The following is a 13,168-nucleotide window of genomic DNA, read 5'->3' as shown; positions in this document are numbered from 1 at the left end:
AAAGGTTAAAGGTCACTTTAAATTATAGATTAGTCTATAGAATGGGGCGGTGATCATCTCACACTGCTCAACGTCTACAATCAGGTTAGAGAATGATATGATTCCTCTTTTCTTATAATGTTCAGAACAACCGTATAAATATGAAAAAGGTGGTTCAGAGTTCAAAGGTTAAAGGTCACTTTAAATCATAGATTAGTCTATAGAATGAGGCGGTGATCATCTTACACTGCTCAACGCCTACAATCAGGTTAGAGAATGATATGCTTCTTCTTTTCTTATAATGTTCAGAGCAACCGTATGAATATGAAAAAGGTGGTTCAAAGGCCAAAGGTTAAAGGTCACTTTAAAATCACAGATTAGTCCATAAGATGGGGTGAATAGAACTTTGGGGGTGATTGTGAACAAAATCTGAAAATATTGTTAGGTGAGAGCATTTTCCCATGGAATGATGCTGACAATATTTATTCATTCTTTATAATGAATGATTGAAATTATACAAAAAATCTGGATCATTCTTGCAGGGAAAATTATGTCAAAAATACTTTCTCAACTTTTATTTATGTTCATCCCATATTTTTGTATTTACCATGTGTTACAGTAGTTTGGTTAACACAACTTTTAATGAATCATTTAAACAGTAAACTGAATTTGAGTCTTGTATGCACCATTGTAAGGAGATTAAAGTTTGCACAAAGGGTCAAAGGTCACAGTTTAAAGACCTTAATTTAACACAAAAATGATGAGTATCATGATAGAGCATTTGATCTGATTTTGTTTTCTTAAAATGTTGTCCCAGATTACATAGTAGAGTGCTTTCGCAAAGACGACGGAAAGCAAAGACAACAGTAACGCGAGTGAAAAAAATCAATTTGTGCATGCGTGAACCAGAATTTTCTTTATCATGTTGATTTTCACGACCGTTCTTTGCCATAATAGCATTCGTTCCCTAAACATGACGGAAGAGCTGTATCGCAATGCAATCATGATATAGATATCATATGATCGTATATATCAACTCTACTTTGTGTTCGACTATCCAATTTTTAACATATTAATTATTATCTTTTTCTAACACGTTCACAACTAAACGCATCAATGTCCCCGTCCCCGGTACCGAAACAGGTTACAATGAAGACAGGAGCATAGTACAGGACGATCTCGGTTGAGTGAATTCTCCCGTCATCTTTGCGAAAGCGCACTTGTAACAGAGAGTTGAGTTGTTATACCATTATAAGAAAAGTACCAGGGTACCCATGGTAAAATCATAGTAAAACCATGGTTAATAGATGGTACCTATGGTACTTGTGGTTTCTTCTTGTGTTACCATGATAGTACCATGATAATACCATAGTTATACTCTCCAATTTCATTAGTCATATTAATAGTGTACCAATTTACAGATTGTGCAATAGCTAATTGACATGTGACAGAACGTCTGTAATATCGATGATGACTAAACTGTACAAGGGGTTAAGGTCAATATGTCAAAGGTCATGGAAGTATAAAGAAACCATACATAAATTGTGCTTCGATCCAATTTATTGATATAAAAAAATCAGATAATTACATTTTACACAAGTAATGATGCAAATGTGACATCAAGTTTTTCAGGAATTAATTGATTGTAGATTTAAAATTCTAATAAAGTGTACCAATAGAAATTTCTCATCTTAGTACAAGCTTAAATGTTATTCCCATAAAACTTGGTGCAAATGTGCCGATCATAATAGTATATATACATACATTGAAAAAAATGAATTAAAAGAATTTTTTAAAGAACTGCTCCTATGACCTTGCCAAAGTTCTCAAGTAGGTCAAGATTCACAGAGGTGACCTGACAATATGCTACAGCGACGGTTGCTCCGAGCTTTATTTCGCCAAAGATCTAGGTTTAAAGGTATTACAAAGTTTTGGGAAATTTTGAAAAATAGGTGGATAGTGATTCTTTACAATTTTGATATATTTGGATGCCCTTGTGGATGTTTTAAAAGCACTAGAAATTTTAGCCCCTAAAACACTTCTGCTTTCGAGAAAAGTTGAATATAAAGATTTACCGGTGCTCCCGGTAAATTTTGATAAATTTCAAAAAGCTCCTACGGCCGTACAATGGTAGCTGCGACCATGAAAATCTCAGAATATGTAGATGTGGTATATAATTTCCGAACAGGAATAGCTAATCGGTCGATTTTAGTCAATAAACATTGTTTTATAGCTTTATTAATATCTTGACCTTGAGAGGGAGCTATTCAACATAAAGTGATTATTATTTACAATTTCATAACTTTAGAGTCGATTTCGACTGCGACAAAGGTCACTGAATATTGTAGGATCGCATATGCCTCCAATATGTTCATTTGAACCAAATTCATGACCCCATACCAAAACTTAAGGTTACAATTGGGATTCACCAGAGCATGTATCATACAGCCACCATAAGAAATATCAACTGAATGATATAACCAGTAAAATCGATAAAAGCGTTTGCTAATCTTCTATAAGAAATTAAGAATGATATTTAATTATAACACATTCATTCTATGTATTCAAAAATACTTAGCTCTTCTTTTGTTAAGATTTGCACAGTAATAATTTTTTGCAAAGAACTAAGTATTTCTTTATTGCAACCAAAACTTGTGGTTGGATTACAAATATGAATAAAACTACAAATAAATGGATAACAATAGTAGAAATATTGTACACAAAGTTTAAACAAATGCAGAATCTGATACATAGATATATGAACAACAATGTACTACAATCAATTCATTACACATTACCAAATAGATTAATGTTAGCTCATAAGTACAACATTTCATAATAATTGTATTTAACAGCTGAAGTAATTAGAGTAGGTTTGTCTATAAATTGAGTAGTTTATAATGAAAATGATAATGATAATGGATAAAAACAAGAAATCACAGGTCACCAACATTACATAGATTCAGAATGGAGTTGTGAGTGATGGTATGGCTAAAATGGCTTGACAACTCTTTTATTGTTAAAATATGTATATATTTACAATCTTGACCATTCGTACAGTATTCTGTGTATTACCATTATACCTCCTTATTACATGTAGTAGTTGTACAATTTCTCAAAATTTAAAAAGGCTATCAAACACCTCTTCGGTTGTTAAAACATTCATAATTCATGATTCATAGTTAATGTGTAAATAGCTGTCAATTATCCTCTTTTCCAGGACTTCATCCTATTTTTTTACCTTCAAAAAAGTGTTGGTAACCCTTGATTCCTCTGTTGTTGTTTTTTAAATATGTAGAAAGCCTCTTTGTAAAAGCATACTAATTTACTGAATTCCTACTTTTGCCTTATTTCTTAGAGAATATAGATCCTTATTTTTCTTCTAAAGTTAGGTGGTTAGGTGCATGTAGCACTATGCCTCCAATACAAAGTCCTTGTAGGCATCATTGTGACATTTCTGCTACTTTAAATTGCTATGAAGGCAATTTCAGACCCCAAAATGTGTGAAATTTAGCCAATACAAGCATACCGATTCAGCTCCACTTTAAAAAAACACGGTGACCATGAATTAATTATTTAATTGAAAATAACAATACATGGGCCAGCTGGTTGTGCGTAATATAAGCAAGACGAAAATGCCAACAAAAAACCTAACATCGCCACTGGCTAAAATACGACGTAAAAGGCGTTATTTCGGGGTTTTTCAACGGTTTTTTCAATTTTTCAAAGTATCTTATATTTGTGGTGGTACACAAGTAATAGAAATTTCAGCCGTCTCTGAACCGATTTTGATCAAACAAAGATGATTTTAATTGTCATCTAAATATTATGTTCTTTCAAATTTAACATTCAGTTTTTCATTATCTCACAAAAATATTTTTTTGTGTAGCGCCCTCTGCAACAAAACTCAACCATCCTTTTAAGAATAGAAACCAATACTGACATACTAAATCTTTTCCTCTTGCACTCATCAGAAGTAAATCGCAAGAATGAACAGAAATAGCCTAACTCAGACAATAGAAACAGAAGCTAATGAATCAAAGCTTGCCCCTAAAATAGGCTATGACTGGGTGCCGGGAATCGTAAGAAAGTAGACGTAATTAATGCCAGCCGTTTATTGAAAATGGGTGGCAGCAAAGAAAAATAAACAATGAGTCACATTGCAAGTGCAACTTTCCTTGTTTTCTGGTCTGATCCAAGCTGTAGTAGGGGTATCACCTTGATTGAATCATCTGATTTACTGCAAATGTTGATGTTATGGGTTATGTAAGGGACAAAATACCTTAGACTATAATACACATAAAGGACAAGGGAACTGCAAATATGGATTGTAGAGACACACATATTGACTGTTACACATGTTATTCTCAGCCCTTGCCGGTAATCAAATGTGCCGATATTGTTTTGGAGGTTCTAAATGTTTGTTGGATGACAATTAGTTTGCCTTGTTGTGAATGTTAACAGTCGGGTTAAACAGGAATTACACTATTGATCACCCTGTTCGCTCTCATGCTCTTTTCAAACTGGGCCCAGAAGAGTTCCTGGCCATCTTCATCCTCCGTCCACAGCATGTAGGGTTTGTTCTTACTCATGAACAACCGGACCAGGTACGGGAGATCATCATCCTGGATGTCCTCAAGGAAAATCAGTATGACCTTGTCCAGTCTGGTGTCATTGAGGTGCTCTAGGGCTATGCGTAGCTTGGTCAGAAACCAGGCTTCATCCACAGAGTTGTTGCTTATTAAGAGGACAGTCTTGAAGCTGTTCTCAATGACGTAGTGGAGAGCTGGGATGTAGAACATCTCGATGTTTAGGTCGTTATCGCCTAAGGCCACTTTCTGGAGATGTGGAAACCTCTCCTGCAGGACTGGCTTCATGATCTGGTCCACCCATTCCTGGTCATCCTCATCGTACATCAGGTTGAGCTGGTACTCGTAGTCCTGGGCATCAAAGTCCTGGTTGATTTCCTCGTAGCCAAAGATGGCTAGTTTTAGGAGGAAGAGCTTGTAGTTGAGCCACCAACGTTTTCGATATGCCACCAAGCACAGGATGGCCACCAGAACAAAGAAGAAGGACACACCTGTGATGATGAGGATATTAATGCCACAGTATTGATCAGGATGGAATGAAAGGATTGGTGATTGCACCATGTCTTTGATGGAAGAGAGTGAGCAAAGTGTGTCATCAGGATGGATGAGTTCGACATTGCCTAAACGTAGCCAATCAACAAACCAACTCAAGTCGCATGTACAGGAGAAAGGGTTTCCTGATGCGTCTATTCTTGTTGTCCTGTTTGTAGGAAATACTGTTCCAGGTTCTATTGTGGTGATTCTGTTGTGTTCCATGCACAGGTGGTGCAGAGATAGGGTTCTATTGAATAGGGTCTTGGGAATCGAATCTAGTCTGTTATTGGTTATGTAGAGGACTCGAAGCCTGGGCTGACTTTGAAGTAAATCTCCAGGAATTGCCGAGATTTCATTGTCACGAAGATCCAATCTTGTGAGAGAAGTCAGACCGTCAAAAACATTGGGAATTAGGACTTTAATAGAAGACTGAGAGAGGAGTAGTATTTCAAGTCTCTTTAGGGGGTTGAAAGTTCCTGGTGCTAATATATTTAGGCGATTCCCTCTCAAGTCCAGCCTTACCAACGATCTAAGTCCAACAAATAATGATTTAGAGGTCATGGTATCAAATAAATCTGTGCTCATCAAATTATTTTCACGCATAGCCAGTTTTACGAGAGATGTAGTATTTGTAAATTGGAGTTTCGAATGAAGTGCCAACCCTGAAAATGATAAATCTAATATGCAAAGAGCATCCATGTAGCGAAAAGCTCCATTGATGACTTGGTGAGGTTCATTGGTGAGGTAAAGCTCTTTGAGGTTCTTTAGATTCGTGAAGGCATTTGCAGAATACCCACCTTGAATATCATTGTGAGACATGTTCAGTATTTTGAGATTAGTGAAATCCCATAGAAAATACCACTTGATCTCTGTGAATTTGTTGAAAGAAAGATCCAGATATGCTAGAGAAGGAAATGTTATGGTAGTTCTTCTCTCAATATCCTTGATATTGTTATGAGCCAGGTCTAGGTGATTAATAGAGGATAGATTAGATAATATACCAATGGACCAGCTTGCAATATTATTTCCAACAAGCCTCAATCGCAGTAGCATTTTATTGCAGGAAAACATGCCTAGGGGTAAGGAAGTTAAGCCATTATAAGATAGATCTAATTCAACCAGCTGGTCTAGTCCACAAAAAGTCCTGTTTGATAAAATATTTATTTTATTGCGCTGAAGTAATAAAATACTTGTCTGATTTAAACCCCAAAACACAAAATCTTGGAAGGAGCTCACCAAGTTATCTTTGAGATCTATGCAATCTATCTTGGGGGAGCCATTAAGATTGTTATGAGTTTGGTTTAGTGGAATTACACGAAGTATTTTGCATTCTTGCAAGACCAGTTTGTCAATTTCATTGTTTGCTAGAATAGAAGAGATATGAAATTCCTGAAAAGTATTCCTTGAAAGAGTCAACTTGTTGACTTTATTAAAAGCTGAGAAAGCATTTGATGGAAGATTTGTTAATGCATTGTTGTCAAGATATAGTCGTATCGATGAACAGTTCTGAAGGGGTGTGAAGTCTAAGGGTTTTATGAAGGAAATGTTGTTGTTGGTCAGATCAAACAAATTGATATTATCAGACCACGGCAAAGCATTTGTAGGAATTGAACTCAACTTGTTTCTTCCAAGGAGGAGCACCGAGAGAAGTCTATTTGAACTAAGTAAACCTGCTGGAAGAGACATTAGGCGGTTTCTCTGTAGGATTAATTTTTTGAGATTACCCAAATGCCCAAAGGCACCGTCTTCTATCACCGAGAGTTGATTTCTTTGGAGTGCAAGTGTGATGATGTCTGGGAGATAGGTGAAAGACTCGTTGTAAAGGGTTGTTATCAGGTTGATGGAGAGATAAAGAAGTGTTGTGTTGTTTGGAAGATCTTGAGGAACAGACCGAAGACCCAGACGAGTACAAATAGCTCTAGTACCGAGGTTGGAAGTCGTAAGCTCGCATCCACTGGGGGAGACAGAATTCCAGTTTCCATCCTTTTCCGCTATGTCATTCCCAGGCAATGCTCCAGAAAGCAAGGATAAAACACATGCAATCCACAAGCAGATAGGAATCCTTGAGGTCGTACAAGTCATCCTTGACTTGAACATTGTGATCTCTTGGGTGTCACTACTACAGAAGAAATTCCCTTGGAGATTTTGAAAGTCTCACTAACCAAAATATCTCTTCAGTTCTGTTCACGTTATGGCCAGTATGTTTCTGTGAATAAGTGATTTACACAAGATCACCATAGTAAGATTGTAATCTCTTTGAGGCCCCAACTGCAGATGACGTACCCTTCAAGATTTTGAAGATTTCACCTTCTTGCAATGAGAATATTGATATCCCAGACGAATTTGCATTGTCAGTATCCAGATAGTGATGACTGAACCAAGATAAAGCCAAAAGATATTTGATGAGTATATGTAAAAATATCATAAAGTTAACCACCAACCCAAAGAGAAGCTGATCAATAGTGTACACAGTCACTAGATCAGAGCCATACATGCAGAAACTTTGTTTCATCCACTTGAAATTTATTATCCTACCTCTTGAAATACAAAATGATTGAGGTGTTTGTTGGAGGAAGTGTTCATATAAAAATTAATTTTTACTTTTGTTAGCAAAAAAGGAAAATGTAATATTAGCTGCCCCACGATGTTTCACTTTCGTAATCCAAAATGCTTAAGACAATAACACTTAGTAAAATGTTGTAAATCAATAGTCGTTTCACAATTACAACACATACAGCATACTTAACTCTGCAATACTGGTCACAATCAAACAATATGTCACTCAATCCTTCAAAGTGTTTTACCCTGCAGGTTACTTTCATGAAAAATCCTGCTTATCCTGAAGTTCTTTCCATTAATGACTCTACTATATGCAATTTACAAACTAACATTTTTGTTGGTATTTTATACAAGAAACCCTCCTGCCCAGGTTCATTTTTACCATCCTTCAAGGGAATATTGAGAAAGTAATGTTATTGTCAAATAATATCGTTTTGCTGGGTGATATCAATTGTAATATGAGAAATGATAATACATTGTCTAAAAGTATTAAGGATATTTGTCGTATTTGCCAGGTTAATCAGTTAATCAGTGACCCTACACGAGTTACACCTCATAGTAGTACACTCATTGATTTAAAACTTACCTCAAATTCTATTGCTAACTTGAAGTCTGGTGTAATGTCTATTGGTTTTAGTGACCACTGTTTAATATTTCTAGTTGTAAAGGGCAAAAATCCAATGCTTCATTAAAAAATATGTAAATTTGATCTTTTCTAAACTTTAACGAAAGCAAATTTTAGGACGACTTGAAAATAATCAAAATTGGGCGACTTTAATGAAGAAAATGTTGAATATATTACTTTTGCGTGTGACCGTGATTACTATAAGAAAAGGTATCAAAAGAAAAAGTGCCAATGCCAATATTTTGTTTTTTTGTTTTCTTTTTTGTGTTGGTTATAATACGCACAACAAGCTGGCCCGTATATATATACGGGCCAGCTTGTTGTGCGTATTATAACCAACACAAAAAAGACAACAAAAAAACAAAATATTGGCATTGGCTGGAATAAAACGTATAAAGCGCTACGTATCAAGCGCTATCTCGTTTTTCAACGGCTGGTTCAAAATTACTAAATATTTGTGGGGCACCACAAAAATTAATATTAGAAATGGTTATATTTATTGATATTTCAGCCGTCTCTGAACCGATTTTGATCAAACAAAGATGATTTGTCATCTAAATTGTATATTCTTTCAAATTTGATGCTCAGATTTTCATTATCTCACAAAAGATTATTTTGTGTAGCACCCTCTGCAACAAAACACATCTTTCCCTTTTACATTATCCACTCATATTTATGTGCGAGGAGAAACTTCTGAATTTACATGATAAACTGCAGTCAGGAATCACATCAAATTTGGGAATTCCCCTACATAACAAGAATTGGATTGTACAGCCGTTTTGGGCTGATACAGAGTGACAGTACGAGGTGCAATTTAAGCATTGTCATTGATACTTTGTCTCCAAAAGTTGAATCATATTTTCGTAAATTCATTTTTGTGCAGATATTGTAGATTACAAAATGATTAAGCTTCATTATACTTACTTTTAAGCACCATTGAATAAACTGAAGTCAGATTGATTAACCTTTGGTTGACCTACAACGATAAGGCACTAAAGCATTCACCACATTTCTTCCGACAGGTACTCATGTACTTCACCTGGGTTTAGAGTGGCAATGTAGATTAAATACCTTGCCAAAGGACAATAGGGATGAGGCAGGGATTAGGAGTTATCATCATCATCATTATCATTATCATTATCATCATCATTTTCATCATCATCATCATTTTCTTCATCATTATCAGCATCAGCATCAGCATCATTATCATTACCATTATCATTATCATTATTATTATTATTTTTATAATTATCATCATCAGTATCTTCATCATCAGCATCATTATCATTATTTATCATTATTATTATTATTACTATCATCATCATCATCATTATTATCAATATTGTTTTTCTTGTTTGACAGTGGGTAGAGACTGGTTTCTCAACTCAGTGGTGCTTTGAGAACTTCATCCAGCATCGATCGATGAGACGGGCGCGGGATGTTCGTGATCAGCTCCAGGGACTCATGGAGAGAGTTGAGATGGAGATTGTGAGCTGTGGTATGGATAGCGTTGTTATTAGAAAGGTAATATAAAAAGACATTCTTATATTAAAGGGAGTCACTCGTCAGTTTCCATGTACAGAAGGCCCTAATTCGCTGACACCAGACTTGGTGGATAAAAATCATTAACGTGTGTACAGGTATAAGGTGCACACAGCGAACCCGTAGGCCAATCGAGAAATACCCCTCGTCTCTCAGAGAGTCTTCGGGTGAGGGAAAATTGAGATAATGACTTTACCATGTGGGGGAATGGTCAGAAACTGCAGTACCTTACATAAGGCCTGCTGGTCATGAAGCAGAAGGCTAATTCTGGTGATTGACAGGAATGACAGTGCCTCTTATTGGGTAAACACCTGTGTTGAATTCCCCACAAGAGCTAGATACTGAGTGTCTTTAATAGTTGTAATCCCCCCCCCCCTCCCTCCTCCAAGGCAAATTAGAAGATTGCAATGAAATGTACTAGTCTGATTTATAGTGGCAATGAAAAGATGGTGATGATGATGGTGATAATAACATGTATGATGAAGACGATTTAAATTTTCAATTCAATTTCATTTATTTCCACAGATTCATAAAAGACAATATAAATTACAATCAAATATAAAAGCATTAAAAAAAAGATGAACCTGCAGAGGGGGTGATAAAAAACCACAGAGGTTTATCAGGGATCATCCCCTGCTTAAAATTACAATATTAAAACACAATAATTTTTTAAAGTAAACAATAAACACATACAAAACATAATATTACAAGCAAATCTAAGTGTGGGGTGAGTAGTGGGGTGGAATAAACTCCTTGCAATTCTATGATTTGATGATGATGATGATGTGGAGGAGGAGGAGGAGGAGGAGGAGGAGGAGGAGGAGGAGGAGGAGGAGGAGGAGGAGGAGGAGGAGGAGGAGGAGGTGGTGGTTGGTGGTGAATGATGTTAATGGTGCTAGTGGTAATGATACTAATCATAATGATGATCATGATATTAATGACGATGTTAATGATGATGATGGTATTGATGATGACATTGATGAAGACAATGTTTATCATGATGACAGTGATGGCGATGATGATGATAATTACATCTTATTAATCATTCAAATGAAAATAAAACAATTCATGTAGATATCGTAATAATGAGGAAATATTCCTATTGAATGCAAAAGTAATAACTATCTTCCCCAACTTCAAATGAATATTGCAGGCTGTAACTGCTGGTTTCTTCTACCATACTGCACGCTTCAGTAAGGGAGGTAACTACAAGACAGTCAAGCACCAGCAGACAGTCATGGTTCATCCCAATAGCGGTCTCTTTGAAGAACAACCAAGATGGCTCATCTACCATGAACTTGTCTTTACAACCAAGGAGTTTATGAGACAGGTATAACAACTTTAATTTTTTATGCCTCCGCCACCGAAGGTGGTGCCGGAGGCATCATGTTTTCGGGTTGTCCGTCCGTACGTCCGTCCGTCCGTCCGTCCGTCCGTCCGTCCGTCCGTACGTCCGTCCGTCCGTCCGTACGTCCGTCCGTACGTCCGTCCCGTTTGACCGTTATCACAATATCTCAAGAACCATTTAAGATTTAAACTTAAGACTCGGGAATAGTATTTATCACCATAGGAAGACAATCTGATTAGATTTTGGAGTACGTAGGTCAAAGGTCACAGGTCACAGAGGTCAACTTATGAAATTCCTTGTATTGAGTTTGTTAGCGCGATATCTCAAGAACCATTTGAGATTTAAACTTCAAACTTAAGGATAGTATGTATCACCATAGGAAGACGATCTGATTAGATTTTGGAGCACGTATGTCAAAGGTCAAGGGTCACAGAGGTCAACTTATGAAATTCCATACATTGAGATTGTTATCATGATATCTCAAGAACCACTGGAGATTTAAACTTCAAACTTGGTGATAGTGTGTATCACTATAGGAAAACAATCTGATTACATTTTGGAGCACGTAGGTCAAAGGTCAAGGGTCATAGAGGTCAACTTATGAAATTCCATACATTGAGATTGTTATCATATCTCAAGAACCACTGGAGATTTAAACTTCAAACTTAATGATAGTGTGTATCACCATAAGAAGACAATCTGATTAGATTTTGGAGCACGTAGGTCAAAGGTCAAAGGCCACAGCGCACATTATGAATGCAAAAACAGCTTGTGATCGCGTTATCTCAAGAACCGATTGATGGATTCATGCCAAAATTAGGTCATGTTTGTTACTTGCAGAGCCAATGAACTGAGTAGATTCTTGGTTCATAAGGTCAAAGGTCAAAGGTCATGGGCCCATTATGTATGCAAAAATAGCTTGTGAACGCATTCTCATTAGAACTGACAGATGGATTACTATTTAACTCAGAACATCTTGCAGAGCCAATGAACTGAGTAGATTTTATGGTCATGAGGTCAAAGATCAAAGGGTCATATATGTATATGAGAAATTGCTTGTAATCACAATATTCTGAGAACCTGTCAATGGATTACCATTGAACGTGAATTCAATTTTTTTTTTCTGTTTTGGTTTGTAAAATTGCTCTATAACGGAGGCATCATTTTCGACTGCGCGCAGTCGAATTCCATCTAGTTTTTTCTTCTATCGTTATTCCTACTATGCCTCCTGAAGGTTTCTGGGTGAGAAAAAATGACTGTGGAATTCTTCCAACCCTTGGGCCTTTTCCAAGACGACTAGTATACAAAAGTCATTAGGGGTGCCAAGAACATAAAGTAACATGTATATAAATAAAATGAGTAAGTCTAAAATATGCATTAAGTACAATAGAAATTTGCAAAAGACAAAGTATTTACTAGAGATGAGTTAAGATGGTTGCGCTATTTGCAGGAGCACCTGATCTTGTATATGTTCATGGAAACATAACAGAATTAAACATTTATCTTCCTTTAGTCAGCATCTATATAACATACATTTGCTAATCCTACCCTCATTTTCTACGATGTAGGTGATAGAGATAGAGAACGGTTGGTTGCTAGAGGCTGCTCCACACTACTACAAGGCCAAGGAACTAGAGGACGCATCAAGCAAGAAGATGCCTAAGGGTGTCGGCAAGTCGGCCGGTAGCTGATCGGAGTTACAGAAGACTGCTATCATAGGAGGAACAGTTATGGGGGATGAGTGCTGGCCATCATCTGGTATCGTTGAGATCGGACTCACTGAGAACAAACTCAAGGACAAACTTATTCCAGATTATGTGCCTTTCTCTTGTCTCTCTTTGAGTCAAACATTGGGATATATGGGTGTACCTGCCATCACCCATTTTGGATCCGCTAGACCTCACTTAGATTGAGAAAAAAAATATCTCTATACATCTTTGTATCATCTCTTTCTGTTGAACTTATCTCTTAGTTGGACTTAACAATTATGGA

The 13,168-nt window shown here is 36.5% G+C and overlaps 1 protein-coding gene across 2 annotated transcripts in view; it reads left to right on the top strand.

The window, feature by feature from the left end:
• The window catches only part of LOC763660 (pre-mRNA-splicing factor ATP-dependent RNA helicase DHX16), a 30,839-nt gene extending 17,671 nt beyond the window's left edge, over positions 1-13,168 (top strand). For both annotated transcript variants that reach the window (XM_030997689.1, XM_030997690.1), the window contains exons 20-22: positions 9,649-9,810; positions 10,982-11,158; positions 12,745-13,168. In XM_030997689.1, the coding sequence (XP_030853549.1) occupies positions 9,649-9,810; positions 10,982-11,158; positions 12,745-12,867 (462 nt within the window). In that variant the 3' untranslated portion in view covers positions 12,868-13,168. The remainder of the gene's footprint in view (positions 1-9,648; positions 9,811-10,981; positions 11,159-12,744) is intronic.

Source organism: Strongylocentrotus purpuratus, unplaced genomic scaffold (assembly GCF_000002235.5).
Source record: "Strongylocentrotus purpuratus isolate Spur 01 unplaced genomic scaffold, Spur_5.0 spur5_scaffold_4, whole genome shotgun sequence".
Classification (NCBI taxonomy): domain Eukaryota; kingdom Metazoa; phylum Echinodermata; class Echinoidea; order Camarodonta; family Strongylocentrotidae; genus Strongylocentrotus; species Strongylocentrotus purpuratus.
Note: the sequence above shows the minus strand (reverse complement) of the source record. Positions and strands in the feature narration are given on the sequence as shown.